The sequence below is a fragment of the Melopsittacus undulatus genome, chromosome 10 (genome assembly GCF_012275295.1).
Source record: "Melopsittacus undulatus isolate bMelUnd1 chromosome 10, bMelUnd1.mat.Z, whole genome shotgun sequence".
NCBI classification, from domain to species: domain Eukaryota; kingdom Metazoa; phylum Chordata; class Aves; order Psittaciformes; family Psittaculidae; genus Melopsittacus; species Melopsittacus undulatus.
The window spans coordinates 15,253,970-15,279,591 of NC_047536.1; the positions used below are offsets into that span (position 1 = coordinate 15,253,970).

The 25,622-nt window shown below is 46.9% G+C and overlaps 1 protein-coding gene across 1 annotated transcript; it reads left to right on the forward strand.

Moving 5' to 3' along the window:
- The first annotated feature begins 3,652 nt into the window (after positions 1–3,652).
- Positions 3,653–25,488, forward strand: TGFBI (transforming growth factor beta induced). Its single transcript, XM_034067165.1, has 17 exons — positions 3,653–3,814; positions 8,240–8,338; positions 14,701–14,765; positions 15,627–15,784; positions 16,565–16,729; positions 17,239–17,385; positions 18,059–18,200; positions 18,776–18,988; positions 19,130–19,267; positions 19,503–19,648; positions 19,807–19,943; positions 20,414–20,544; positions 22,421–22,545; positions 23,474–23,576; positions 23,774–23,853; positions 24,245–24,269; positions 24,440–25,488. The coding sequence occupies exons 1-17, from the start codon at positions 3,699–3,701 to the stop codon at positions 24,493–24,495; spliced, it is 2,046 nt and encodes a 681-aa protein (XP_033923056.1). The 5' UTR covers positions 3,653–3,698; the 3' UTR covers positions 24,496–25,488.
- Positions 25,489–25,622: the final 134 nt, after the last annotated feature.

The following is a 25,622-nucleotide window of genomic DNA, read 5'->3' on the forward strand; positions in this document are numbered from 1 at the left end:
CTGTGATATTCTGATTCCATTTATCTGGATTATTTATTTGCTTCAGCCCCTGTTGTGCTGGAGCTGCTCAGGCTCCTGTGCAGGGCTGTGCCTCCCAACACAGCAGTGATCTGTCTCATAAACACTATGAGAGTAAAATGAAGAGCACAACAAAGATGCCCATGGCAGGGGGTTGGAACCAGATGATTTTTTATATCCCTTCCAACCCAACCCATTCTATGTTTTTATGCTACGAGCTATTTTCAGGGCTTTAGCTCAGTCTGACGAAATGAGAATAGGGCTGGTGTGAGGAAAAACCCCAACCTGAAATCACCATTAACCACCACTGGAAATGGAATGCAGATTCAGCCTGTTGCAGGGATGTGGGTTTTACCAAACATCACTATAACTGTTTACAATGGGAATTATTGCTTATATTATTAGGCACTGGAATGGGTTTCCCAGGGAAGTTGTGAATGCTCCATCCCTGGCAGTGTTCAAGGCCAGGTTGGACAGAGCCTTGGGTGCCATGGTTTAGTGTGAGGTGTCCTTGCCCATTGCAGGGGGATTGGAACTGGATGATCTTAAGGTCCTTTCCAACCCTAACTATTCTATGATTCTATGATAAGGATAGTAGACATTTAATATGGAAGGCAAATACAAAACCTCTTTTAATTCCATGCTCTTGATTTTTTCTGGGGAAGCTGCTCCTGGACATGTGGCAAGGTGGTTTTCTCTTGAATCTCTCCTGCCCTTTCAGTGCAGCTCACAGAATAAAGTAATAAACATCCCTGGTCTTAATGATTCAGGAATTTCAGCCTTCACATTTGTTCATAGAGGAAAAGCTTTTTACATAATAGAAGTTTATTATTGCTGAAGATTTCTTTGCTTGGCTTAGGGCACATCTTGCCATCCCTCCCTTTCCGTGGAGCAGATGTTATTAATGCTTCTTGCTTGCTTTGAAATGTGTCTATTTGTGTAAGTGCTATTTTCTACGTGATTGATTCCCGAGTATTTGTATGAGTGTGCAGAGAGTCCATTTCAAACTAAACACTGGTCTGAAAGCAGAGGGTAAACCAAGTGCAAAGCAAAGCAGCGGTCATTCACAAACGGGTTTGTCACAGCCTCATAGCCTGCTGTATTTGAATGTTTCTTTGCAGCAGCTGAACTGCTCTTAAACAGATCCAAGAAGCTGATTGAAGGCTGGATCAGTACAGAGAGTCCTGCTGGAGGAGACTGATGAATAAGGATGCACTGGAGAAGAACAAGGGGGCAGCAGGAGCGGGAGGGAGAGATGGGGAGGAAGGAAAACCAGCATGGTAGGTAAACCCAGTGAATTTGCCCATGGGGTTGGCTGGAGATGATTTTCCATAGGAGATGATGTTCCATGGGAGATGATTTTCCATGGGAGATGATTTTCTTCCTGAGCTCTCTGCTGACCTAATGGCAAATGCACCAGCTCTGCCCACCGGCCATGCACTGAAGGGTTTCCCTTCCTGCCTTTGCCTTGCTCTGTGTATCTCAGCACAACTGATCCATGCTTTTTGGGGCAGGAAAAGCAGCGTGTCCCCATTTTCAGCCCTGAGCCCCTGCAGCAGCTCATCCCTTGTCACCCACTATTTGCTTTTGGAAGTCTCCAGGAAATCACTTCACTGGGAAAAACAAAGATTCATTTCCAGCATCTTGGGTTCAACAAACTTCTGCTGACTGCAGTGTGGGGTTTGGTGTCTGGAGGATGTGAACCCTCGCTTTGGAAGGTCAGAATGGGAACATGGTGATCCCAATGAGCTCATCTCAGGACAGGCAGCCCTGTGCTGCTGGGAGAGAAGGATCTGAGGATGTGGGGTTTGTGCTCCTTGGGGGTGAAGCTCACAGGTCTATAAATTAGTTGTGTGAATGGCACCATGCACGACCTTTGCTGCTCTTCTTTACAGAGAGATTGCAACTAGCTATTGACTTTGGAGGACTTGGCAGTTGGCAATGGCTTTGCTGTGATCTCCCTCCTCTTTTTGATTCACTTTTTAAGGAGCTTTAAGTTTTTTTCCTGGCAAAAACAAACATGCTGGTTGGTGGAGGAGGAGGGAATTTTAAGGCTCATTCCCCTCTGGGGTAAAGGGGTCTAACTCTGGCCTGGAAAATGCACATCTATCAGATGAGGCTTCGCAGCTCTAAATCTTCATCCTGAGCGAGGGAAGCAAGTCACCCTGTTCTGGGGAGAGCACAGATCACTCCTCCCTTCTGTTTAAATGGAGCACTGGAGGCACTCCTAAAATGCCTCTGTTTTACAGGGGTGCAGATGGGAAAGGCTTAGGTTAGGCGATACCCAAGGGGGTTCTAAACTCTGCCTGTTCCTTGGGAAGACCTAAAACCTCTATTTCTTGTCTTTGAGGCTGGTGCCATGAGCCTTTGCAGGTAAGGACTTCATGATTCACCTACTTAGATGGAGGCAGCAATGAGGCACTCCCAGGGAGGGGAAATCCAACCGAGCAATGGGTTTGTGTATTTTACCCGAGAAGCACTGATACTGTTTACAATAATCAGATTTATTTACTGTGCTGGGAATAAAATCTTTGTAAATCCAAAGTGTTTATTCTTGCTTAAGACTTCTCCTGTTTGGCTCAGTGGCTGCTCACTGGGTGTTTTAATTCCCATCACTCGCAGAACAGCTGCCCTTTCTGGCCACTGCCCAGCCTGCGAAGCCACAAGAGGCTTGTGCAGGAGTCTGTCCCAAGGGTAAAGTGGCCACAAAGGACCCTTTCTGCTTCCCAGGAGGATTTAGGGAGGAAGGAGCCCTTCGACTTTGGTGTCAGTCTGGTCAGAGCAAATCCATTGCAAACACTGGGATATGGTGGTGAGTCACGTTAGACAGACTGGGGACTGGGTGACTGGAATCTCCCCTGCCCCTTTGTGCGTGGCGTTGCATGAGGAACCTCAGTTCGCTGTGCTTCGCTCACAGTTTGACCCCTTCAGGACTTGTGCAAGGGCTCTCTCTTCGAAGCCCATGGTGATGAGCACAGTGGGAGCCTCAAGTGAGGGTCTAACTTCTCTGTTACCATCACCTTTGCAAGCACCAACACTGCTCTCTGCTCTTGGCTGGAAATGAGGTTTCCATGTGAGCTCTTGGGATGGCTGCGGTGCCAGGGCTGGCTCTTGGGTGCCTGTCCCATCAGCCACAAGCACCTTTGTGACCTTTCAGAGCAGTGGGGTTGCTTGTGCCAAAACTCCCTCTTAGGCTTCACCCCAGACCCACAACAACAGCAGCCTGGCCAAGAGGACATGCTGATGGCACCCTTACAGCTCTTGCTTGGTTTCAAAGCAACCAGCAACCTCTCAACATGTGTGAGCCCTCCCAGCACTGGAAGATGCTGGGAGTGAGGTGTGATCCCAGCGCGCACTAAGAGGGTCCCAGCATGGGGGCGCATCCAAACCAGTGATGGGGCAGGGCCGGGTGGCAGCCAAGAGCCCACTGTGGGGCTGAGATCCAGGGGACCCCGGAGCGTGTCAGCCCCGACTGGACGGACGGACGGACGGACAGACGCCATCCCGGGGGGCGGCCCCCTCTCCTCTCCCTTCCCCTCCCCTCCCCTCCCGCCGGGCCGGGCGGTGGCTCCGCTCCCCCCGCGCCGCCGCTCCCCGCCCCCGGCCGCCGCCGCATTTAACGGGGCGAGCGGTGGCCACCGTCCCGTCCCGTCCCGTTCCCATCCCTCCGCCTCCCGGCCATGGCGCACCCACCGCTGCCGCTCCTGCTGGCGCTGGCCCTGGGGCTCGCTGCCGCCGCCAAGTCCCCGTACCAGCAGGTCCTGCAGCACAGCCGGCTCCGCGGCCGGCAGCACGGGTAAGCGCATCCCCGGGGGGGGAAAGGAGGGGACAGGGAGGGGGGAATTGTTTCTCCCCCTGTTTGCGCAGATCCCCGGTGCGGGCGGAAGCGGCCCTGGTGCCGTCTCGCCCGTCCCGGTGCCGCCGTCGGCTCTTTGCGCGGGTGCGGAGGAGCCGCGGAGCCCAGGACCGGAGCCGGACAGCAGCAGGGCGGCCCGGTCCCTCGGGGGCAGCCTCGGTGCTTTCGGCCCCGAGAACGGCTTCTTCTTTCCTTATTCCTCGGGTAATTACTTCTATCATCCTCGAGCGACTTCTTTCTTCTATGGATAACTTTCGTCTCTTCTTTCGGGATGCTTAACGTTGCAGATGTCATTTTAGAGCCGTCAGTGATTCCTTGTCAGTATATACCTGCTAATGGAAAAGGGGGAAAAAAATCCCCAGATTTTGAGGGGTCAAACGTTTTGTGGAAGGGATTCAGGAATTCTCATTTTCATGAGTTTATAGCAAAAGAAAGAGAATTGGTTCAATGGCAGGGGAGTGTCAATGTGGAGTTAAGCACCAACTTCCTCTTTGAGAGGAACCCCGACTCCAAGTCTGGAAAGTTATATGGATGTCTTGAAAAGTCTTGGAAGTTTTGTGGATGAAAGTGATCACTTATTCACTCATAAAGCTTCCAAGGTAAGGGATATCCAGAAATGTGTGTAGACCTCTCGTGCTAGATGGACAGTGTCTTATGGACGGAGTAGCTTGAGTCTTCATCAACAGGCAGAAAACTAACGCAGTGTTAACAGTTGTTCTCATTGTGTTTAAAATGCATTGGGAATTAGGGAGGTGAAGGGATGACAGGATTTTCAGGTGGCTTCCGTCATGCAGGAGAGTGACATTGATTGAACTGCAGTTTCCATTTAAATGGTTTGCTGAAGGCAGAGTCATAAAAGCCCCCCAAGACTTAAGTATTGCAGTTTGACACGTTCCCTTGCAGGAATCCAGCCCAGTGTTTATGAACAGGGGTGTGCTGTTTGTGTGTCTGATGAGGTACAGGATGCAGTAAGTGCTGAGCTGATGTCTCTTTGTAAGATCTCCATGATGAAGGGATGATGCTTCCTTACACACAGATACAGTGAGTCTTCCTGTTCATCTCTGTGTGATCTGGAACTCTGTAAATACCCGTATCTGCTAATAGCCCCGAGGCAGAAGTTTGCTCAGACTCAGGAAATTAGTCCTGGTGTAAATCAGTGCACTCATCTCTGCAGGGAGAAGCCTGTTAATCCCTGTACAATCAATAGTCACAGGGTAAGACATGAGTGCTGGTGCCTGAGGTATTTGGACTACACAAGGAATTAGTATTCCAGAGTTTCCAGGTGAAGTGAAGTTACACTGAGATAAACCCAGTGTAGCTGACCAACAGCACTGCACTCACTGGTCCCTTTGATGGAGAGGGCAATTTAGACCAAGTTGAATGTTAAACAGTGATTAATGATGTGCCAATAAGATACAGTGACACAAAACCAGCCAAGAAGCCCTGGGATGTGAGGCATGTTGTTTTGCTTACAGGAGGGAGCTTAGGAGGGATGTGCGATCGGGATTGCCACTTTTTCTGCTGCGAGCATCCCCCCACACCATCAATGCCCCTATTGAGCTAAAGCGAGTTGGGTGGCAGAGCTTGGCTCTGCAGCAAAACTTGTACATCTTAATGAACCTTTAAAGTGAATCAGCTCAAGTCCAGTGGAGGAGCTGAGAAATGTACCAAGAGCATTAACATTTGAAGATGAAAACCTAGGAGCACTCACCCGGCTTTGTGGGTACTATGTGATGCTGGGGAGCTTCATGGGCATAGTCATGGCAGGTAGCCTGGGCCATATGGTAAATCCTGCCCTTCTCTGCCACTTCCAAAGGGCAGCCACGGCTCCAGCAGCTCCCAGCTGCTCCTGCCAAGTGGAAGGCTTCAGCTGAAAGGGAACAATAGGCAGTTTTATCCTCGAGTCAGCGTGGTTGGCTGGGAACGGCATGGCAGAGGTGATGAACTCCAACGAGGAGAGGGGAGAGTGCTGACAAATTCATTTGAAGCCAGACTGGGCAAAAGACCAGAACACGCACCGCAGGGAGCCGCTACTACAGCCTGCCTGCGGGAATCATTGATAACACGGCCCTGGAGGGGGATTTTCCACGCTGGTGGGAAGAAGTTTTCCCCCATAAGTCATGGAGAGAGCAGCAGCCCCACAGAGCTGCAGTCCCAGGCAGGGAGGAGAGAGCAAGGCAGCGCTGGGTTTGATGCTGTCCTGGCTTTTCTTGGCAGGCTGCTCCCAGGGATAGAGGGGAAGTGATCAAACAAGTCCTTCAGTAGCCAGGCTTGTCAAGATGAATATTAGATGGATTGTCCACTGCCGTCAGCCAGACGCTGAAATCAAGGCAAGGCTTGGAATTTGGGTGTAATTGGAACCATATTGCGGCGCGGCGGGGCTGGGCAGCCGAGGTGGGCTGAGTCAGGGAGCACAGACGGCTCTCTGAGAGATGATTTGGTGTGGAACTTACTGAGCCCGGGCCTGTTTGACCAGCTGAAAGTTTGGCTTCGTGATTTCTAACTTAGAACTTTGTGATTTCTAACTTCAGTACCGTCTTTCTCCTAGTCTCTTGCGTTATATATAGAAAGGGAACTAAACTACCACTAACTGGATGTGGCAGTAGCAAGGGGAATAGTGAACCTAATTCCTCCAGGTCCCACAGGCCTTCTCTTTCCCTTCAGGGCAAGACGAAGCTGTCAGAGCTGTGCAGGGTCAAATCCTGCCTCTGAGGGCCCTGTGGCAGCCACGTCAACAAAGGCTCATTGAAGGCAAGCCAAGCTCCTGCTGAGACTGGCGCTGGACTTAGCCAACATATAGGAGACCCTCGCGTTAATTCATGCTAATGATGGGCAGGCTGGGCTGCTTTGGAGAGAGCTGAATTTGGGACACTGGTGAAAAGCAACCATGGCCACAGGACTTGGTGGTCAGGCTGCAAGCTCTGCTTTTGTTAACTCTGGTAGGCAGGTGGGCAGCATCCCAGTCAAACTCGGTGTGAAACAGGCTGTCCTAAACAGATCAACAAGACCTTTCCTCCAGGCCCATCCAGAGTTTCATTTGTGCACATGAAAACTCTGCCTTGAAGTTGTTGAGCACTTCTGATGGGCTGAAGTGAAGATTTATGGATTTTGCTTAATTGTCTGTTTTCCGTCCATCTGCCTTGCAGCCAACACTGCACATACTTTTGGAGCCACTGCCTCAACTGGGGCATTGTGTTGGTGTCAGGAATCCAGCCTCAGTTGGGCTGAGCATCCTCAGCTTGCTTGGATGCTTGCTACATCTCTGGCTCAAGCACAGAGGCAGGCAGTGGCCTCACAACCCAGATCCATAAATTGTATCTCATGCACTGATTGTGCATGGCCTACACCCATGGCCAGGGCTGCTGGCCATAAACCACAAAGCCAGGCTGAGCAGGGAAATGCTGTGCTGGCCAAACCAGCAGCATGGAAACTCCCACCTCCTATTTGACCACATCTTTGCTCGCAGTGGTATCACTTCTTAGAAAGCTGAAAAGCTGAGTTAGCTCCCAGTGGGGTTAGTTACACACATAACGCCAACCGTCTGCTCTTCTGGGAGAGAAGGAGCTCTCGGTACTTTATGGGCTGGTAGAGTCACTCTCAATCTGTGCTGTCATACCTGGTGTGTTGATACAGGAGTGGGCAATGCCACTGCTCATTTTCCCATCAGCAGCTCAGCATCCATGGCCAGAATTAGCTGAGTCTATCCTAGAGCAAAAGCACCTGTTCTGGTTTTGGTGTAAGTTGGCCCCTAGGCTGATAAATGTCTATTTTCACGTCCTAAGCAATAAAATAATAGAGGGGTTTGGGAAGATTTGAATTATTTCATAACTTTTTACTATGAGGGTGCTGAGGCACTGGCACAAGGTGCCCAGAGAAGCTGTGGCTGCCCCATCCCTGGCAGTGTTCAAGGCCAGGTTGGACACAGGGGCTTGGAGCAAGCTGCTCCAGTGGAAGGTGTCCCTGCCATGGCAGGGGTTGGAGCTGGATGAGCTTTAAGGTCCCTTCCAATCCAAACCAGTCTGGGATTCTAAGATCCCAAACTGTGAGTGATGTTCACCATGGGAATACTAACCAAAGTATTATTTTTGACTTACTTTCTTTACATTTTGCTGAGGTGTGGAATGTGGGAAAAACTTGGGATTCAGCGAAGATAAAGATGCCCTGCCAGAGTGAAGATCTCCTTCCCTGCTTCCTCCATCTGCCTCACAATAGGCATTATACACTCAAACTGAGCACTGTTTCCTCCCTTGCAGCCCCAGCAGGGCTTGTTGGGCAGTGTCAAGTGGGGTCTGGCTCCATGCTGGGGGTCAGCACTGGAAGGAGGGAGGTTTACAGGACCCTCTTCTGCTTTGTCTTTACCTTTAGCCCCAATGTGTGCGCAGTGCAGAAGCTGATCGGCACGAACAGGAAATACTTCACCAACTGCAAGCAGTGGTACCAGAGGAAGATCTGCGGGAAGTCAACGTAAGTACCCGAGTGGTGGCCAGGGTCTCCCACAAGAGCCCGTTGTGGAGGTGGGTGCTGCGTGGGAGAAGCAGATGGTGTGATAGACATGGGATGTCACAGCCCATGGTGTGGGTTTAGTGTGTGTATGTGGTAGGAATTGGTTTAGCCTTTTACTCCCTAAGCAATCTTAGTGTTTTCCTCAAATGGCAATCATCATCCTAAAGCACTTAGATGTTAAGAATGGAAAGTACCGTGTAAATACAAACCCTGATGGTTTATTCTAATTGCTTTTCTATATATATTTATATTGCTCTCCCTGCTGTAATGAAGTGTGTGCCAGATGTTTTCTAGTATTTAGCTCTGTCTCAATACTATGCTCAATGCTGCCTAGATTTAAAACAAAAAAAAGAGGGGGACGAAAGGCAACCCAGAGCTGATGGATATTGGAGAGAACATAAAAATCATCTATGTGTGTTTGCTTTGGAAGGGAAAACCGAAATAAGGGGAAAGAGGTGTCACTTTTAGCCAACACTCTCTGATGACTCCACCAGGAAAATGAATTAGACTCGCAGGCCAATTCCATGTCTGAAATAGCAAACAATAACATTAAAGTAGCTGCTGCATCAAGTATCTGTGTAAGCAGCCTTGGGACGTTCATTTGAAAGATGTAGTCAGCAGATAATGAAGGCTGTGCATGCCTGACTCTGTGCCAGGCTGTGGGTCAGGAGCAGAGAATCTTTCCCCTCAGTGGAGGCCAAGCTGGGCTTTCAGACACGTTTGCTGTCCTGCACTTCAGCATCACTGCATCACTCAGTATCAGTGCAGAGATGCTCTGAACAGTGCTGGATGGGAGCATCAGAGCTGTGGGGCGGGTTGGTCCTGGATCTGCAGGGTCAAGAGCAATGAGCATAAAATCATCTCATGTGTTTCCAATATGGTCCAATGTAAATTATAGATACATCTATAGAAATATGCAGTTCTTTATGTAGATTGTATACACTCTGTTTCTGTAGTCAGCAGCAGACCTTGTGATTTGAACTGTGGTGATATACATTGCTTTTATTTTGGTTGCCTTTATTGGTTTAGTTGTGATGTCTGGCCATTGGGATTCATCCTGTGGGTCTGGTGTTGGTAAAGAGGGGAGGAAAGCAAAACAGAAGTTTACATTGTGCACAGCTTTCAGCCTTCCATCATGCTACCCATGAATTCATCTAAAAGAGGCCAGTTCTGTAACTTCGGGAGGATGCATTGCAGGGTGACCATATAGTGAGCATGTGTGGTGGTTTCCCTTATGTCCAATAGTCTTTACCAAAGTAAAATAAAAGGAGAGAGAATATTGTAAAGAAAAGGCCAACTTCTTTCCCTTAATTCTTCAAAACCACCAAATCTTGGAAGACCTCATTTAAGGGATTAGAGTTCAAGTTCTCATCTTGGCTGAATAGTGGCTTTTTTTGACGTAAAATGGGCAAGATTATGGCCTGGCAATATTGTATCATCGTTGTCTCTTCTGATAACAGAGTAGCTTAGAAGGTCTCCAAAGAAAACATGACTCAGCTGTGAATGTGGGATAGCTTTGCTGTTGTAGTCCCTGCAAGGCAAAGCGATCCAGCCATGGATTTCTTCAGCTCCAAAGCATATGAAAACCTAACCTTGTGTAACCTAAGTGTGCAGCTGAATTTGGCAGAGACAAACTTGTCTGCTTATCTCCAGGAAGAGGTGGAACAAGTGGCATCTGGCAGTATTTCATGATTTCATTTAAGGAGATGAGGTGATCTCTTCTAACCTCATTTACTCTGCTTTTACCCGAGTGTCCAATGCAGTGATACATCACTGAGAGAAAAGTGCACAGAGCATTAACCTGCCTGTTAACCTATGAGATAATGTTCCCATTATACATGGAATTTGCTCACTATTCTTCGCTTTGCATCATCTCCACAATGGATGTTATTGTCTTCTTCTCTCTTCCTAGTCAGTTTTGAGCCTGGCCCTACTCTGCCCTTTAACAGTGCTTGTGCAGAACAAAAGGCATGTGCCTTCACTCAGATTTTCCAGAGGACCCCGGGACAGCTCTGATTACAAACCTTTGCTGGTGATGGCTCCCACTGGATGTGGTGTTCCTGGCATATGGAAGCAATCAGGAGTTATTTGGGCCATAAAATACATGATGCTCCATGCTACGGCAGTCAGATTCTTAAACCAGTGTAACGGGTCTGATGCTGCACTGTGCTCAGTGCTATGTGGACATAGTTAATGGTGCTCAGCAGAAACCCTTGAAGCTGGCCTATTGTGTGGGACTAAGCTGGTCTGGGAGAGGTTTTGGGAATACCAGATGGCTTTAAATCCCAGAAAGAGTCAGGATTTGGCATGTTCCTCTGCATAACTGGGTGTATCCAGTGTATGCTTGGGATCTATAGACAGAAGTCCTCTCCTGTGTGCTCAGTCCTCCCATAGGCAGGGGGATCCACTCCATCAGCCCAGGGAAAATGGTGGAGCTGGATAAGCATGGTCATTTCTCTTCTCCTGCTAAGAGGTTTATCCCACCTGTGAGAAGAGCAGTCCTGGGATAGCAGACACTGGACCCATCTCCCCTGCTTCATATTTGACCTGGCTGTTATCCTCCTTCTTTGCTTATAGGGTCCATGGTTCCCCAGGTTGGATGTGTGATGCAGGTGCAGATACATGGCTCTAGGAAGACAGTTGTGACTGCTTTGGTTCCTTTTCCTCCTCTGAGCACTGTTTCAAACAGATAGTGTGGAAGGAGGTCAGTGGGAGACAAGGTACTGCAGGGAAACACAGCTGAGCTCCTGCAGCATCTTCAGGTCCTCAAGGGTGGAGCGCTCAACAGGGGCTGGATGTGCACGATGGAAATTCCCACTCATGCCTCAGAAGAGGGCTCTTACCTCTTTATCTGCCTCATTTTCATTTGTTTTTCTTCTCTTTGCTGAAGTATTGGCTCACATGGATGAGGGAGAAACTAGATAGAGGAGTTCAGTACATTTTTTATCATTGCTGATGAAGTGAGATAAGACAGTTGGCAAGAAGTCTGACACTGCTTTGATTTTAATGAGCAGTGAAACAAGCTTGTTTTGGTAATTAGGTAATTTTCCACTCTTGGTTATTTCAAAGCCAAAGAAATAGTTTATTTAGAGTATATCCTCATCGTTGTGCCTATGCTTTCCATACTCCCTTATGCACTGGGCTCATTCTTCCAGGGTTGGGGTTGCAATTGAACACGTCCCAACACACTTTTTGTCTTGGGAATGAAATGACAGCTTACATACATTTCAGGTTTGATTATTTTTTTTTTGAGGAATAACTGGTGGCAGTCAGTTTACCCCTTACTACACTTCTTCTTTAACTTTTAATTTAACTTCCCTTTTCTTGTCTGATGCACTTTCCTGCAGGAGAAAAAATGACTCCTTGGCACTTACTTTGCAAAACCAAAACATATGGATTTTATTACAGGAAATGATTACAAATGGATCTTTATTCACTAATAGATGCCTAAGCTTATTTTTATTGCCTTGAAAAATGCACTTAAGATTTCATTTCAGATCCTAAGAATGCAACAGCAGTGACACAAAGACCAATAAAGCCAGGGAGCTTGCTTCTGCACCCAGATACTGATAGACATTTAACTAATAGAATGTTTCAAACTCAGAAGCTGAAAAACTATAGATTTGACTCGAAATTACGCAATGGGGAGGCCAGGAAATTGTGGTCAGAGGCGTTGCAGGGTGGATGACAAATGCTCTTTGTGTGAAGGAATTGCTTGTTTAACCTACATCAGTGGCATCTGCCATGTCCCACTGCAGTGCTCTGCAGCACGGGGCAGACACCAGATGGACTTGGCACTGCAAAGGCTTTTGTACAGAACCTGTAGTGAGGTGCAGGGAAGGTGTTCAGTGTTTTCTCCCATAGGCTGTTTGCCCCTGATCATGTAAGAGAAAGAGTCCTCTTGGGTAGCAGACTGGAGGAGAACATGTCAAAAGAGCAGCCTTCCTCCCATATGGATGTATAGGGTCCAGTAGCATCAAGATGCAGAGTGCACCGTGGCTGTGCTGCTGCTCTCCAGGGCTGGAGGGGCTGCAGAACCATCTGTGAGGGTGCCCTGTGCCCAGCCCCAAGCTGCCCCTTGAATGGTGCCCACGTGTCTTTGAGTGGTCTTGTGCTTCCATCAAAGCCACCAGCCATGGAACAGCAAATGGCTGAAGCTGAAGCTCTTTTTTGCAATCCCCATCTCTGGCTCCTTGTAGATGCAGACACTTGGCTGAGCACCTCTGTGTTCACCCAGCCCCTTGCAGATGTTTTCTGGTACTCAGCTCAAAATGCTGGCATGCAAAATGCGTACCAAGTGATGCTGGCAGGCCACCTTCAGTGGGTGAAGGGGACTGGGGGCTTGAGGGAACCCCTGCACGCATGGAGCTGGCCCCATGCCCAGCCTCAGTGCTTCTTGCCATTAGTTTCCCTTGTGGGGTGGTGCTGGAGATGTCCATGAACCCACTGAATTCTTCCCTGTGAGGGTGCTGAGGCGCTGGCACAGGGTACCCAGAGAAGCTGTGGCTGCCACATCCCTGGCAGTGTTCAAGGCTAGGTTGGACACAGGGGCTTGGAGCAAGCTGCTCCAGTGGAAGGTGTCCCTGCCCGTGGCAGGGGTTGAAGCTGGAGGAGCTTTAAGGTCCTTCCAACACAAACCAGTCTGGGATTCTATGAGCGCGTGGTCCTTCCATCCCTCCCCAGCAGGAGCCTGGCTGCTGGGGCAGCCCTGAGCCAGTGAGCCCCACGCTGTGTGCATCAGCATCCTGCCCCTTCATCACAGCTCATTAATCTCCGATCGATCTATAAATAAGCCTTTTAAAGGCTACGTCAGCACTCAGGAATTATTTATGCTGAACTTTGGAATGATTTCTCCTTAATCAGCTCTTCGGCTTTGATTACAGGTCTGAACCGAGGGCACTGTCTAGACTGGAGTTAGTTTCTAGGGAGAAGAAGTGGAGGTAGGGGAGGGAAGTGGTGGGGGGAGAAAGTGTGTGTTTCTAATGAACACGAGACAGGGGGGCTGGGGAGAGCAAAGCAGCAGGGTGTTAAGATCTCCAGTAGTCAAAGGAAGGGATTGCTTTAGGCAAACTCTTTCCCACATGGAATATATAATGTCTAGACAATCAGTCTGGGTTTGCTTTGTAATTCTCTTAGGAAACCGTGACACGGAATTTATTTGCTTCTGTCACAGAAAAGCAGGTATTTGTTTCACTTACTGGCTCTTAATTACCCTGAAGAATTCCCTCTTAAGCCCCAGGCATTTCCAGTGTTTGTTAACAGTGTTAAAATGATGACAAATATCTGAAGCTTGAGGATTTTCCTTTCTCTGTGAGTGAGTGCACCGGGGCTCGGCGATGCAGCATCCTGCTTGTCTCGAATCCAACCAGGAGCACAGAGGAAACACTTGCTTTTGGGAGGAGCACCTATTCCCTCGCAGGCTTAGCCCATCAATCAGATGGCCTTGCTCCTTTCACACCAAGTGTAAGAGCAATAGGAGAAAGAATCCCCTGTGGAAAATTAATGGACAACTTCTGGATTTATTTCTTTCCTTGTTGTTTTTTTTCCCCCCTGTTGATATCATAGAATCACAGAAGGGTTTGGGTTGGAAGGGACCATAAAGACCACCCAGTTCCAACCAACCTGGCCTTGAACACTGCCAGGGATGGGGCAGCCACAGCTTCTCTGGGCACCCTGTGCCAGCGCCTCAGCACCCTCACAGGGAAGAGCTTCTGCCTAAGAGCTCATCTCAGTCTCCCCTCGGTCAGGTTCAAGCCATTCCCCTTGGCCTGTCCCTACAGGCCCTTGTCCCAAGTCCTTCTCCAGCTTTCCTGCAGCCCCTTTAGGCACTGGAGCTGCTCTCAGGTCTCCCCTTCAGGAGCCTTCTCTTCTCCAGGCTGCCCCAGCCCAGCACTCTCAACCTGGCTCCAGAGCAGAGCTGCTCCAGCCCTTGCAACATCTCTGTGGCCCTTTTCTGGACTTGTCAGCCAGGGAAATCCCCAAATCCCATGGGAAATGTGCCCAAATGAACCAGCACTTGCAGTGCCTTGCATAGGTTATGTGTTGGAACCACGGCATCAGTTTCCATCCCCTGTTTGTATGTATTCTCCTGGAAAGTGTGGTATTGAAAAGAAATCGTGTCTGCTCTTTTCTGTGGTGAAATTGGCAACACACAGCCCTGAAGGAGATAAAAATCATGGTTTGCTGTTGTTCCAAGTCTGTATTTCTAATGAAGAGTTTGCTTCAAAACATCACCAAATATGGATAGATGCAGAACTATGGCAAATAGAGAAATAGCAATGAGATGCCATCCATTAATCTGTTGTATCCATCTCTTATTCCAGAGTAATCAGTTACGAGTGCTGTCCTGGATATGAAAAAGTTCCTGGAGAAAAAGGCTGCCCAGCTGGTAAAAGCATGTTTGATGTTTTTTAGACTCCTAAAGCTGATAGAGCTGCTTGGTAAGGGGAAATGTTAGGAAATAGCTTCAAGTGGATTTGATCTTCGCCATTTGTGCACAATATTGACATGGACAAGTCAGAAATGGACTCGGCAGAGCACCAGCCGAGGGCCAGATCAGCTCCATAGCATGCAAAATGTTCCAGACAGCTTCAAACCTTGGATATAATTAGGCTTAATCAAGCATGGGAGGGCCATAGGGAACTACTTATTCCAACAAGTTATATAGCTGTATTGGAAGTGCAGTCCTAAGGAATGATTGAGTAGCCGGCAGCTCTGCCAATCCCTGCTCATTGTTATTTTGGCAAGCATGAGGTTAGCAAAATTGCCTTCAGGAGGAAATACAGTTCAACCACTGGTGAATTCACTGGATTTATTCAAGAAAGACATATTCTGCCTTTGCTTTCTGAACGCTTCCTTGATGCTGCCCATTTAACCACATGGGCTGGTGTGGATGGGCCAGTGGAGACCAAGACCAGCGGCAAGCTGCCAGCTCCGAGCATCAAAAGCCGGTGTACAAACAAGGATTAGGTGAAAGCAATGAATGTCATTGCTTGCCTCAATTCACATCCATATAAACCCAGAGTAACTCCATTTAAACCTGCAGAGATGCACTAGACCCTGGATTACTCTGCTGTAATTGGGGCTGGAGCTGTCAGCTATGATTATTTATTATCTAATTAATTAAGATGTACGAGTTCCCTGATGTGCTTCATTTCCCCAGATGTTCTCACCAGCAGCTCTCCTTTAATTCAGCACAGAGCAGGAGGGATGAATGACGTTTTGGGGATATAACCTTCTCTCCTTTCAGCGCTGCCGCTTTCCAACATCTATGAAACCCTGGGAGTTGTTGGATCTGCCACCACGCAGCTCTACTCTGACCGCTCCAACCTAAGGCCAGAAATCGAAGGACCTGGAAGCTTTACGATTTTTGCCCCAAGTAATGAGGCCTGGGCATCCTTGCCTGCTGTAAGATACAATTCCTTTTCTTCCTCCTCTCCCTCTGGCTTTCTCTAGTGGAGATCCAGCTCTGCAGGGGCCTGCATCCAGCCCCATCTGGCAGAACAGATGCAGTCCTGATATAGGAAGGAATATGAATTTTCAAGATGGGAATCACGGATGGGTCCATCAGCTCCACAGCTTTGTTTCTGAAAGAGCCCAACACTAGAGATGTGGATGTAGAAATCACCTCATTTAGTTTTCCCTGCCCTTTACCATTAGAGATGGTGTTAAGGGACTTTCCATCCCTTTTATGTTTTTCTTGTTGACCCTTACTTTACCCCTCTGGTTGTTCTTAATAATTTATACAAGATATGTAAGAATAGCTATTGGGGCAGGGAGGGGGAATCTTTTTGGCTACCCCTTCCAACAAGCCTTTACCCAAACTTGCACCAGTGGAGCCCCTTGTAGGGGTGCTGCTGCTGGGAACATCTTCTGGTGTATTTGTCCTTGGCCCTGAGCAATGCCTTTTGCTGCCTCACTGCTCATTTCAATGCAGTAATCCTGCACTGGAGCTTGAAGCCATCATCCCTTTTTCTGCCAAAGAGGAGGGTGCCAGAGCTGCTGTTGTAAGGCAAAAGATCTGCAAAAGTTAGAGCTCTTAATGTGCACAGATGGTGAACACATCACTCAATATACCCACACATACACACCTGGGGAACACCATGGATGCAGCCAGGCTTCTGGCTCTCTCTAACAACTGCCTTAATTCCACCCAACACTAAAACCCGAATTCGTCTGATTTTTCAGGAAACTCTGGATTCCTTAGTGAGTAATGTTAACATTGAGCTGCTCAACGCCCTGCGCTACCACATGGTGAACAAACGCGTCCTCACGGATGATCTGAAACACGGGACAACGCTTAACTCAATGTACCAGGACCTGCCTATCCAGATTCACCACTATCCCAATGGGGTAAGACGCGTATTAAACCTACCCACAGGAGGCTTGCATTTCTGCTGCTTTGTACCACCTATGCTGTCCTTGGACTTCCAGGACTCTGTAACGCTCAGGTTGGCAGCTGTTAATTTAGGATCCATATTTAGAAAGAGCTTGAAAAGAATATTTATATATATATTATATATATATAATATATATATATATATAGTCAAAAGTTTCATCAGTGCTATTGCAGGGAAGTTGCCCACATTGCCTAAGTTTTGGTTCTTGGTGTATTTTCGTAGTCTTGATGATTCAGGGGAGACAAAACCACTGATTATTTTCAAAGCTCTTTAAACACCAAATGTTCCAAACATTCTTGATAGTGCATTGTCATTTGTGTGTATTTTTTTGGGAAACCACATTTGTGCTCCTGCTGATTCAATATTAAAACACTCGCTGTGTTTGAAATAGGAAACCAGCAGTGCTTGCTTTACCTTCTTGTTTCAGTGCACCTAACACCCCGTGGCTCTTTCCCTCTGCAGATTGTGACTGTGAACTGTGCCAGGCTGTTGAAAGCTGACCACCATGCCACCAATGGAGTGGTCCATGTCATCGACAAAGTCATTGCTACCACTACAAACAGCATTCAGCACATCATTGAGACTGAGGAAAGCCTGGAAACACTTCGGGTGAGTCCATCCCACACGTGCTGCAGGCTCCTTAAAGGTGTTCAGTCATCTCACCCTGGTGAATTGTCACAAAGAGCTTGCCAGTGTCTAGGTGCTGTGATTCTAAAGCTGCTGATGAAATCCTTGTGCTGATATACCTTATTTTGCTTTAGGAAGTGTTTGATATCAGCACAAGTAGGGTTTTATGTGAGTAATTGTCATCTTGCTATTGCTGTCAGTAAAGTGACGTAGGCTGAGTGTATCTCCTCACTCTTCTGTGGGAATATAGGGAATATTAACTGCTCAGATTTGATGAGTGCCAATTTATGTGCTTTGGTATTCTCCAAGTTAGGGATAACTTAAAAGCACAGGGGTTTTGCGGTTAGCCAGCTGTGGGTTCTGATCTGAATTACTCACTGGAATTTATGGTGACCCTTTCCAGGCCTACCAGGGTATTTGAATTAGCTCTCAGTCTTGCCAAAATAGGGCTCTTGTACTCAAATTTCTGGAACACAAGAGAACCATGGGCCAGGTCCAATTTATAAAGGGACCAAAGTGCTAAAAGAAGCTATTCAGGATTTTTTTTATAGATCATCTGAAATTATAAAAGCCTTAATAAATCTGGCCCTGGACAAAGTTGCTGACCTCTGTGTTCTGGCTGAATGTGTTTTACCCTCTCCCCATTTCTCTGCAGGCTGCTGTGGCTGCTTCTGACCTCAACAGCTTGCTGGAAAGCAAAGGGCAGTACACGCTCCTGGCTCCAACCAATGAAGCCTTTGAGAAGATCCCACGAGAAACACTGAACAGGATCCTGGGAGACCCAGAAGCCCTGAGGGGTAAGTGCTTGTTACTGAGCCCAGTGAGAGACTGATGAGTGGGGTTTGGTTCTGAGTTCCCTCTCAAGGACATTTGGGTGGCTTCTTGATGCATTCTGACAACAATTGCAGTAAACTGGTTCGACAGGCTCCAGCTTTTTAAACCAGACAGCCCAGAACACTTTGGATGTAGATATGGTAGATGTGTAGACATGGCAGCAACAGTGGTATCCAGATATGGAGGAGGGGGCTGAAGCAGTCCCTTTTCCAAGTTTTCCTTTAGCACTCCTGTATGTGATGGTCATTTCTATCAATCCAGCAAGATGCAAGAAAACTGATATCTAACTGAAATCTAATCTGGCAAATGACCATGTGAATAACCACATGAAACCTTTTAAAGCTGGCAAAGATGTATGAAAATTACTCTTTTTAGGCACTTTCACAGGCTGCCAAACTAAAATCAGCACAATCTAAAATGATTGTACATCTCTTGGAGTGGAGCCCCATACAGTACAGTACAGAATAGGATCCCTAAAAGATGCCATTATTTCACAGCTGATTTCTGCAGCTCACTAAGACATTTGCCTCTCCTATAGACCTGCTGAACCACCACATCCTGAAGTCAGCCATGTGTGCTGAGGCCATAATCGCTGGCCTGACGATGGAGACTCTGGAAGGAACCACCTTGGACGTGGGCTGCAGTGGGGAAGAGCTGACCCTCAACGGGAAGCCCATCATTGCCAACAAGGATATCCTGGCAACCAACGGCGTTGTACATTTTGTTAATGAGCTGCTGATCCCAGACTCAGGTACTGGTGCCTCTCTGCATCTTCCTGTTGCCTTTCATCTATTTTGCCAAAGAAATGCTGGATTTGGAGGATGTAGATAATTTGCAGTGATGTGTGGATTGTCTTTGACATGAGGTTACGATGTGTTCCTTTTCTTTTCAGCTAAGACTCTGTTTGAGTTGGCACAAGAATCCGAAGTTTCCAAGTCCATGGACTTCTTCAGACAAGCTGGTCTCAGTTCTCATCTAACTGGCAGCGAGCGAGTGACTCTCCTTGCCCCAGTGAATGATGTGTTCAAAGGTAAACTGCGGGGAGTAAATCCCTTTCTTCCATCAGTTTGGGCCACAGATCTCAGTCTTCAGCCAAGTTTCAGTGCACAAGTATGCAAATCCTCTTGTGAATGCCTCAGTTATAGGCAGTGGTATCTCACTTTACAATTAAAAACTCCTGTGGGTAATACTCTGTATTGAACACTTGAGTGTCTCAATGGTGATTTTAAGTGAATCACTAGCTCTTCCCATGCTTTTTCCTGCAGACGGACTCCCCGTTGTCGACAGCAACATGAAAAACCTGCTTCTGAACCACATTGTTAAAGACCAGCTCTCCTCTAAATATCTTTACCATGGACAGAAACTGCAGACACTGGGTGACAAGGAACTGAGAGTTTTTGTGTACCGCAATGTGAGTTCTTGCATTTTGCGGTGCTCTGAATGATGCTCGATGGCTGTAATGTTGTGGCCAGCATGTTAAAAGTGTAACTGAGCACTGTGGAAAGCGTAAAGATCTCTCTTTTGAAGCATATGTTAATAAAGTTGTTTTATCTGCAATTTGCTTCACAGAACCTTTGCATTGAAAATGCCTGCATTGCTGCCCATGACAAGCGAGGAAGGTTTGGGACCCTCTTTAGCGTGGACAAAATGCTGACTCCACCATCTGGCTCAGTGATGGATGTTCTCAAGGCAGACCATCGCTTCAGGTGAACTTTCTGCTCTTCCTAAATGCTTAGTTAGGAGCAGAAGAACTGCCAAAGCAGTTCCTATTTATTATGGGTTGTAGTCATGACTATATATACTTTGTTTAACATAGAAAGAGCATCCAAAACCATAGTCTCATCCCTGAATTACAGGGAGTGAGACTTCAAATAACCCTTCAGTGAGTTGTGAGCCAAGAGTGTGATGGAAACACACTCTGTGTGTCTGTGTGGTCCCCCTTAATACAGTAAGAAGCTGGCTCTGAAGCCTTCTCTGCCCCATCCAAGCCACTGTGACCAGACCTCTCTGTCTCCTTATTACCATTTGTTCCCCAAGGAATCAGCATTCCCAGGTTGTCCTTGCCATTTCTCAGATGTTCTGATTGGATCTTGAGGCTCATTTCCTGCTTAATCAACTTTCAAAGCCCAACAAAAGTAGTTTATAGCAAAGCATTTCAGGTATGTTTGTTTTGCAGCACGTTGGTGGCTGCGATCCAGTCTGCAGGTCTCACGGAGAACCTGAACAGGCCAGGTACCTTCACCGTGTTTGCTCCAACAAATGAAGCTTTCCGAGCCATGCCCCAAGGGGAACTGAACAAACTCATGGGTGAGTGTTTTTAGAGCACTTCAGTAAAGAGCTGCTATGTATTATTGGCATGATGTGGGGAGAAATGGCTAAGTTTCTCTGCCGTATCTCATTCTTTAACGCTGTCTGTTGGAAGCATGGGCTTCCTAAACAAGTGCTTTGGATAAGCCATATCCAGGTGAGGATGTGCAGGAGAGCACACAAAGTGTGAACCCAGGTTTATACTTTCCTTGTGCTTGGGAGATATGTTTGTAGTGTGTGCTACAAACTTATTATGGCTTTAATTTGGCTGTGCTGGCTGGTGTAAGCAAGGTAACTCTAAGGTGTTTCTAGAGGAACTGATGAGGTCCCTGCCTGTCTCAGGGATGAAAGAGGTGACAATGAGGCTGTCAGGGATCATCAGGGTGTCAAAGGTGAGTTTTGAAAATAGGAAACATGGTAACATGGTCTACATTCAGTCTTCCGATTACACTGAATGAAATGTAAGCAGTAAAAGGATGAAGCTGTTGCTCCGTCCATATGGACAAAGCAGGAAGTCCAGTATGATCCTGAGAAAACAACAAATATCCCAGTCCAGAACAGATGAAGACCAATATCCTGAAAAGCACAGGTGTGCAGGCTGGGTGTGGAAAAAAGCATGGGAATGTTTAGGAATGCTCTTCTGGATAAGCAGCGTGATCTTTTATTTTGTTCATGTTGAAAGACAGCTGTGGGTGGAAACAATGTGAGGTATTTGAGTGTAATGCCTTCTTGTCATCAAAGCCCAACCAAACATTGACATCATAATTTGGGAAGCATCTGCCTGTGGTAGCTGGTTATCCTTTTAAGTGCAGGGATGAGGAACTGGTGGTTCCACCCTGCACATCCAGTCTAGTGCTTAATACATAAATACTTCACAACTGTTGTAAATGGCTGCAGGACTGAGGTATCCCAGATGCAGACACTTCAGATGTGCTTCTTTTTCACACAAATCTTTAGCTTACATTTCTGATGAAGAAGTGAGTCATGCTGGTGAGGAGGTGCAGTGTGCACTGCAGCCACCCCAGAGAAACCAATGGAGAAAAGAGCTCAGAGTGTGTTCAGATATGAGCATTGAAAGAAAGTGTCCCCTTTGCTGAAGGAGCTGCTCTGATTTTGTAGTTGGAGGCTATCTTTTGCACTAGATGTTCCCCATCACTGATATATGGGGTTTGCCACGGATGCTGCAGCCTCTAAAGGAGAAGATGGAGGACTGCTGTTGGCCTGGGCTGTGCACATCATTGCCTGTTATGGAAAATGGACAATGAAAGGGAAGCATCGTATCCTCCTAAAATCTGTTTCAAAGCGTGGGCAGATGAGTAGAGACTCAGGGGGGTAGGGATCAGACCAGCAATCTGTGAGCCACTGGTGACATTTCCCCTGCACTTTTCCACTTCCTACCCAGGAATCCTGCAGTTTCAGCCATGGAGATTATTGCCAAGTGACGCTGGTGCTGGCGAAAGCATCGACGTTTCCAAACACCAGAGTGCTCTATCTGCTTCCTTATTTCACATGGGTCTTTTCCCCTCTGCAGACTTCTTTGGGAAGTGAAAGCAGCAACAGGAGCAGGCTCATGCTGTGCACAGTGAGAGAATGAGGGACTGAAAAACCAAGAGATAGGGTTTTCATGTGTGAGGTTTGGTATGAACCAAGGTTGGACACAGGACTCACTGGGATCCTAACCTGCCCAGGCAGGAATGGCCTCAATGTTCTAACCAGCTCTAATCAAAGTCCTTCTTCCTGCTCTTTTCAATTTCACATTGTTTCTTGCACTTTTCAGGAAATTATGATATTTTCCATGAAATCTCATTCCAGCACACAGAATATGGGAACCCAGCCCTGATGCTGTTTTGCAAATGTAAATGTTTTCTCCCCCTAGGTAATGCCAAGGAGCTTGCCAACATCCTCAAGTTCCATGTAGCTGATGAGATCCTGGTGAGCGGCGCAGTCAGTGCCCTTGTGAGGCTCAAGTCCATGCAGGGAGATAAATTAGAAGTCAGCATGGTGAGTCACCTTGGATGGGGTTTTGTGGTCGGCAGGGCTGTGGTCTGAGTTTAGATGTATATGTCAAGGACCAGATTATGTCTATGCTCATTTTGGATGGTGTGGGAATCTCTTCCAGTGCATGCAGACCCACCAAACAGTATTTTCTGGGCTGTACCTCAGGGACCGTTGCCATGTGTTCAATTCAGTGAGCTGGCAGTCTTGAAATGTGGTTTGCTTCAGCTTTCTCCCCAGAAGACCAACTGTAAATGATTTCCAGGAGCTGTTATAAATTGAACCCTGAGTCATGGGGGGAAGAAGCATAAATAAATTAAACAAATAGCTTGTTCAGCTCACACGTCCTTTTTAGTGTAACAAAAATGATCTCTGCATGGGCTCCCGTAGCGCAGCAGGGTTTATTTGGGTATGTAATTTCATTTCACAAACTCTGCACTGCGTTAAGAGAATGTGGGGTCCTCCACTGAGCTGAAAAATATGCTTCAGAAAACAAATAACCATGACCCATGCTGTGCATAAGGAAGAAAACGCAGGATGAAATGGAAAGGGCAGTGTTTCCATGTGCATTGAGTTGGCCAACTTGCGTGCTAGACTCGTTCTGTGTCCAGTCCTATTCTGCCCTCTCCTGATGCCATCTCCACAGCCGTCCTTCTTAGTGTGGCAAGGGAGCTAGCTGGTGGATGTTCTCTGCTGCCATAGGACAGCATTCCCAGCCAATACATAGAGAAAGTCCATGCTCCAAAGCCTGCCAGCACCTCCAGGACAAACTGCTCAGGCTATAATTTGGTTTTATACTCTTTTTAATTGGAAGAGGAAAATGCCTGCAGCTACCCAGTAAATGAATGGATAGAAAGAGAGGGCTTTCTTAGTAAAACCGATGGCAAAAGTTCCTTATTCTCTACTTTTGAAATGTTTTTCTTTTCCTGACCAGAAAAACAATGTAATACACATCAACAAGGAGCCCGTTGCTGAAAGTGATATCATGGCCACGAATGGTGTGATTTATGCTGTGAATTCTGTCCTGCAGCCACAGGGTAGGTCCATGGGTAGAAGTATCTAGAGCCACACCACTGCAGCAGAGCTGCTTTGGGAGGGAGTGGTGACACATGGTCATTGCTTCAGTTTATTGGGGAGGATGAGTCTGTTATGAGATTTTCAATACAAAATGATGGAAGGAAGCAGCCCATGTGCTTTGAAGGGTATTTCAGTGCTGTCTATGTTCCACCCTTAGCTTCCAGGCCGCAAGAAAGAGGTGATGAGCCTGCAGATCCCGCATTAGAAATCTTCAAACAAGCATCTGCATTATCCAAGGTAAAAGGCAAATAAATCTTTCACTGTGGAACTATTGAAATTACATTTTGGTGATAATGATTGGAAGATAATGGCACATTCAGACTTTGGCTGGGAGTGAACATATGTATGGAATGCGTGGAATTCCACATGCATGGAAAGACCAATCCTCTCTTCTTGCATGATTTAATTATATAAAAGATAATACATTTTGCAATAGGAAGCCTGGAGTTTGCAGTGCACTCTGAATGTAACCTTGGCATTGTACTATCTATGTCAGGTTCCAGTAACCAAAAGTCATCCGTCCATAGTTTTTGGAGACTGGGGATAAATATATCGACGTGCAAACTGTTCTTACACCTATCAGAGATTAGTTGTGTTAATGCAAATCTTATATTTTCTTTCTATGCAGGTTTCTCAGAGGAATCCTCGACTAGGTAAAACAACTTCCCTAGCTTATTCCCAATTTCCATCTTATGTCCTTCTCCCTTAAAGAGAGTTTTACTCCTTTGTCTTGCTCCAAGCAAGATGCAGCATCACAGGGAGGGGCAGGAAAGAGAGAGATGCTGTGTGTATATCCTACCTAACTCAGTCTTCTCCTTGGCAGCACCCGTCTACTCCCGGTTACTAGCGAGGATGAAGGAAAACTCAGGTCGATTCTGAGCCACGTTGTGAGCAATCACAGTCAGCATCTCCATCCCATCCGCTCTGGCTGAAGAGAAGGACAGAATCGTTCTTAAAAACCAAATATCACCCTTAAGTTTATTTGTGTTTCTGATGAAATGGAGAAGGAAAATGAAAAGCCATATATATATGTAAATATTTTAAGACCATTTTTATTTGGGTTTTGACCTAAAAAGTTCCCAGACTGAGGATAGGTTTTGTCTGGTTTTGTTTTATAAAGTAGTCACTAATTTGCAGTTTTTAACATACCCAGTTTGGGGCTCGTTACATTCATACAATGCAGGTGCTTAATTCTGCCCTGGTTCAGCAGCTCAGATTGATGCTAAGAGCTCACCTTGGTGCTGTCTCACTGGGGGAGACTGAAAGGGGCTGAATTAAAGCCCCTTTTCCAGGCTCCCAGTGGTACCTACTGCCACTGGAGACTCCAGGCTCCCAGAGTGGAAAGCCAGGGATAATCTCACTGAAACCCCCCTCCAAACCAGTGCCAGAATTGGGCCATTTGGGCCAGGATGACTTGGCAGGAATTGTGTATGTTCAAATACGTCAGCCAGGGCCAACTGGATGGCTGGGCAAACAGCGATTGCTTTGGAGGAAGTAAATTTGCTGAATGAATTAACCATTACCCAAGCAATTTCTTTTTCCTGTTTTGGGGGTTTATTTTGTGGGTTGTTTTATTTTAATTTAATTCTTTTTGAAACGAGCATGTGTTTCCTTCTTCCCTTGTGCTTTAAAAGTCTCCCATGGAATTCTGACTTAAAGGCTTTTAACAAAAGCCCCACTATTGACATCGAGGAAACTGCATAATTATAAGCTATAGTTTGAACGGTTTTCTTTATACCTATGGGTTTTAACCATTCTGCCTTTTGTTCATGAGGTTGAAAGGAGAGTTCTCCCTGGCTGAGTAAATGATCCATTGTTAATAATGGTGGGGTTTGGTGTTTTTTTAATAAAAATTAAAAATAAAATCAAAAATATAAATATGAAAAGTGATGCTAATGCTCGTTTGGGGTTTTGTTTGGCTTGAATTGCCTGGTGGCACTGGGAAGGAAGGGAATCAGATATGGCTGTATTAACAGGTCTAGAGTGGAATGGCAAAGCATTTCTCC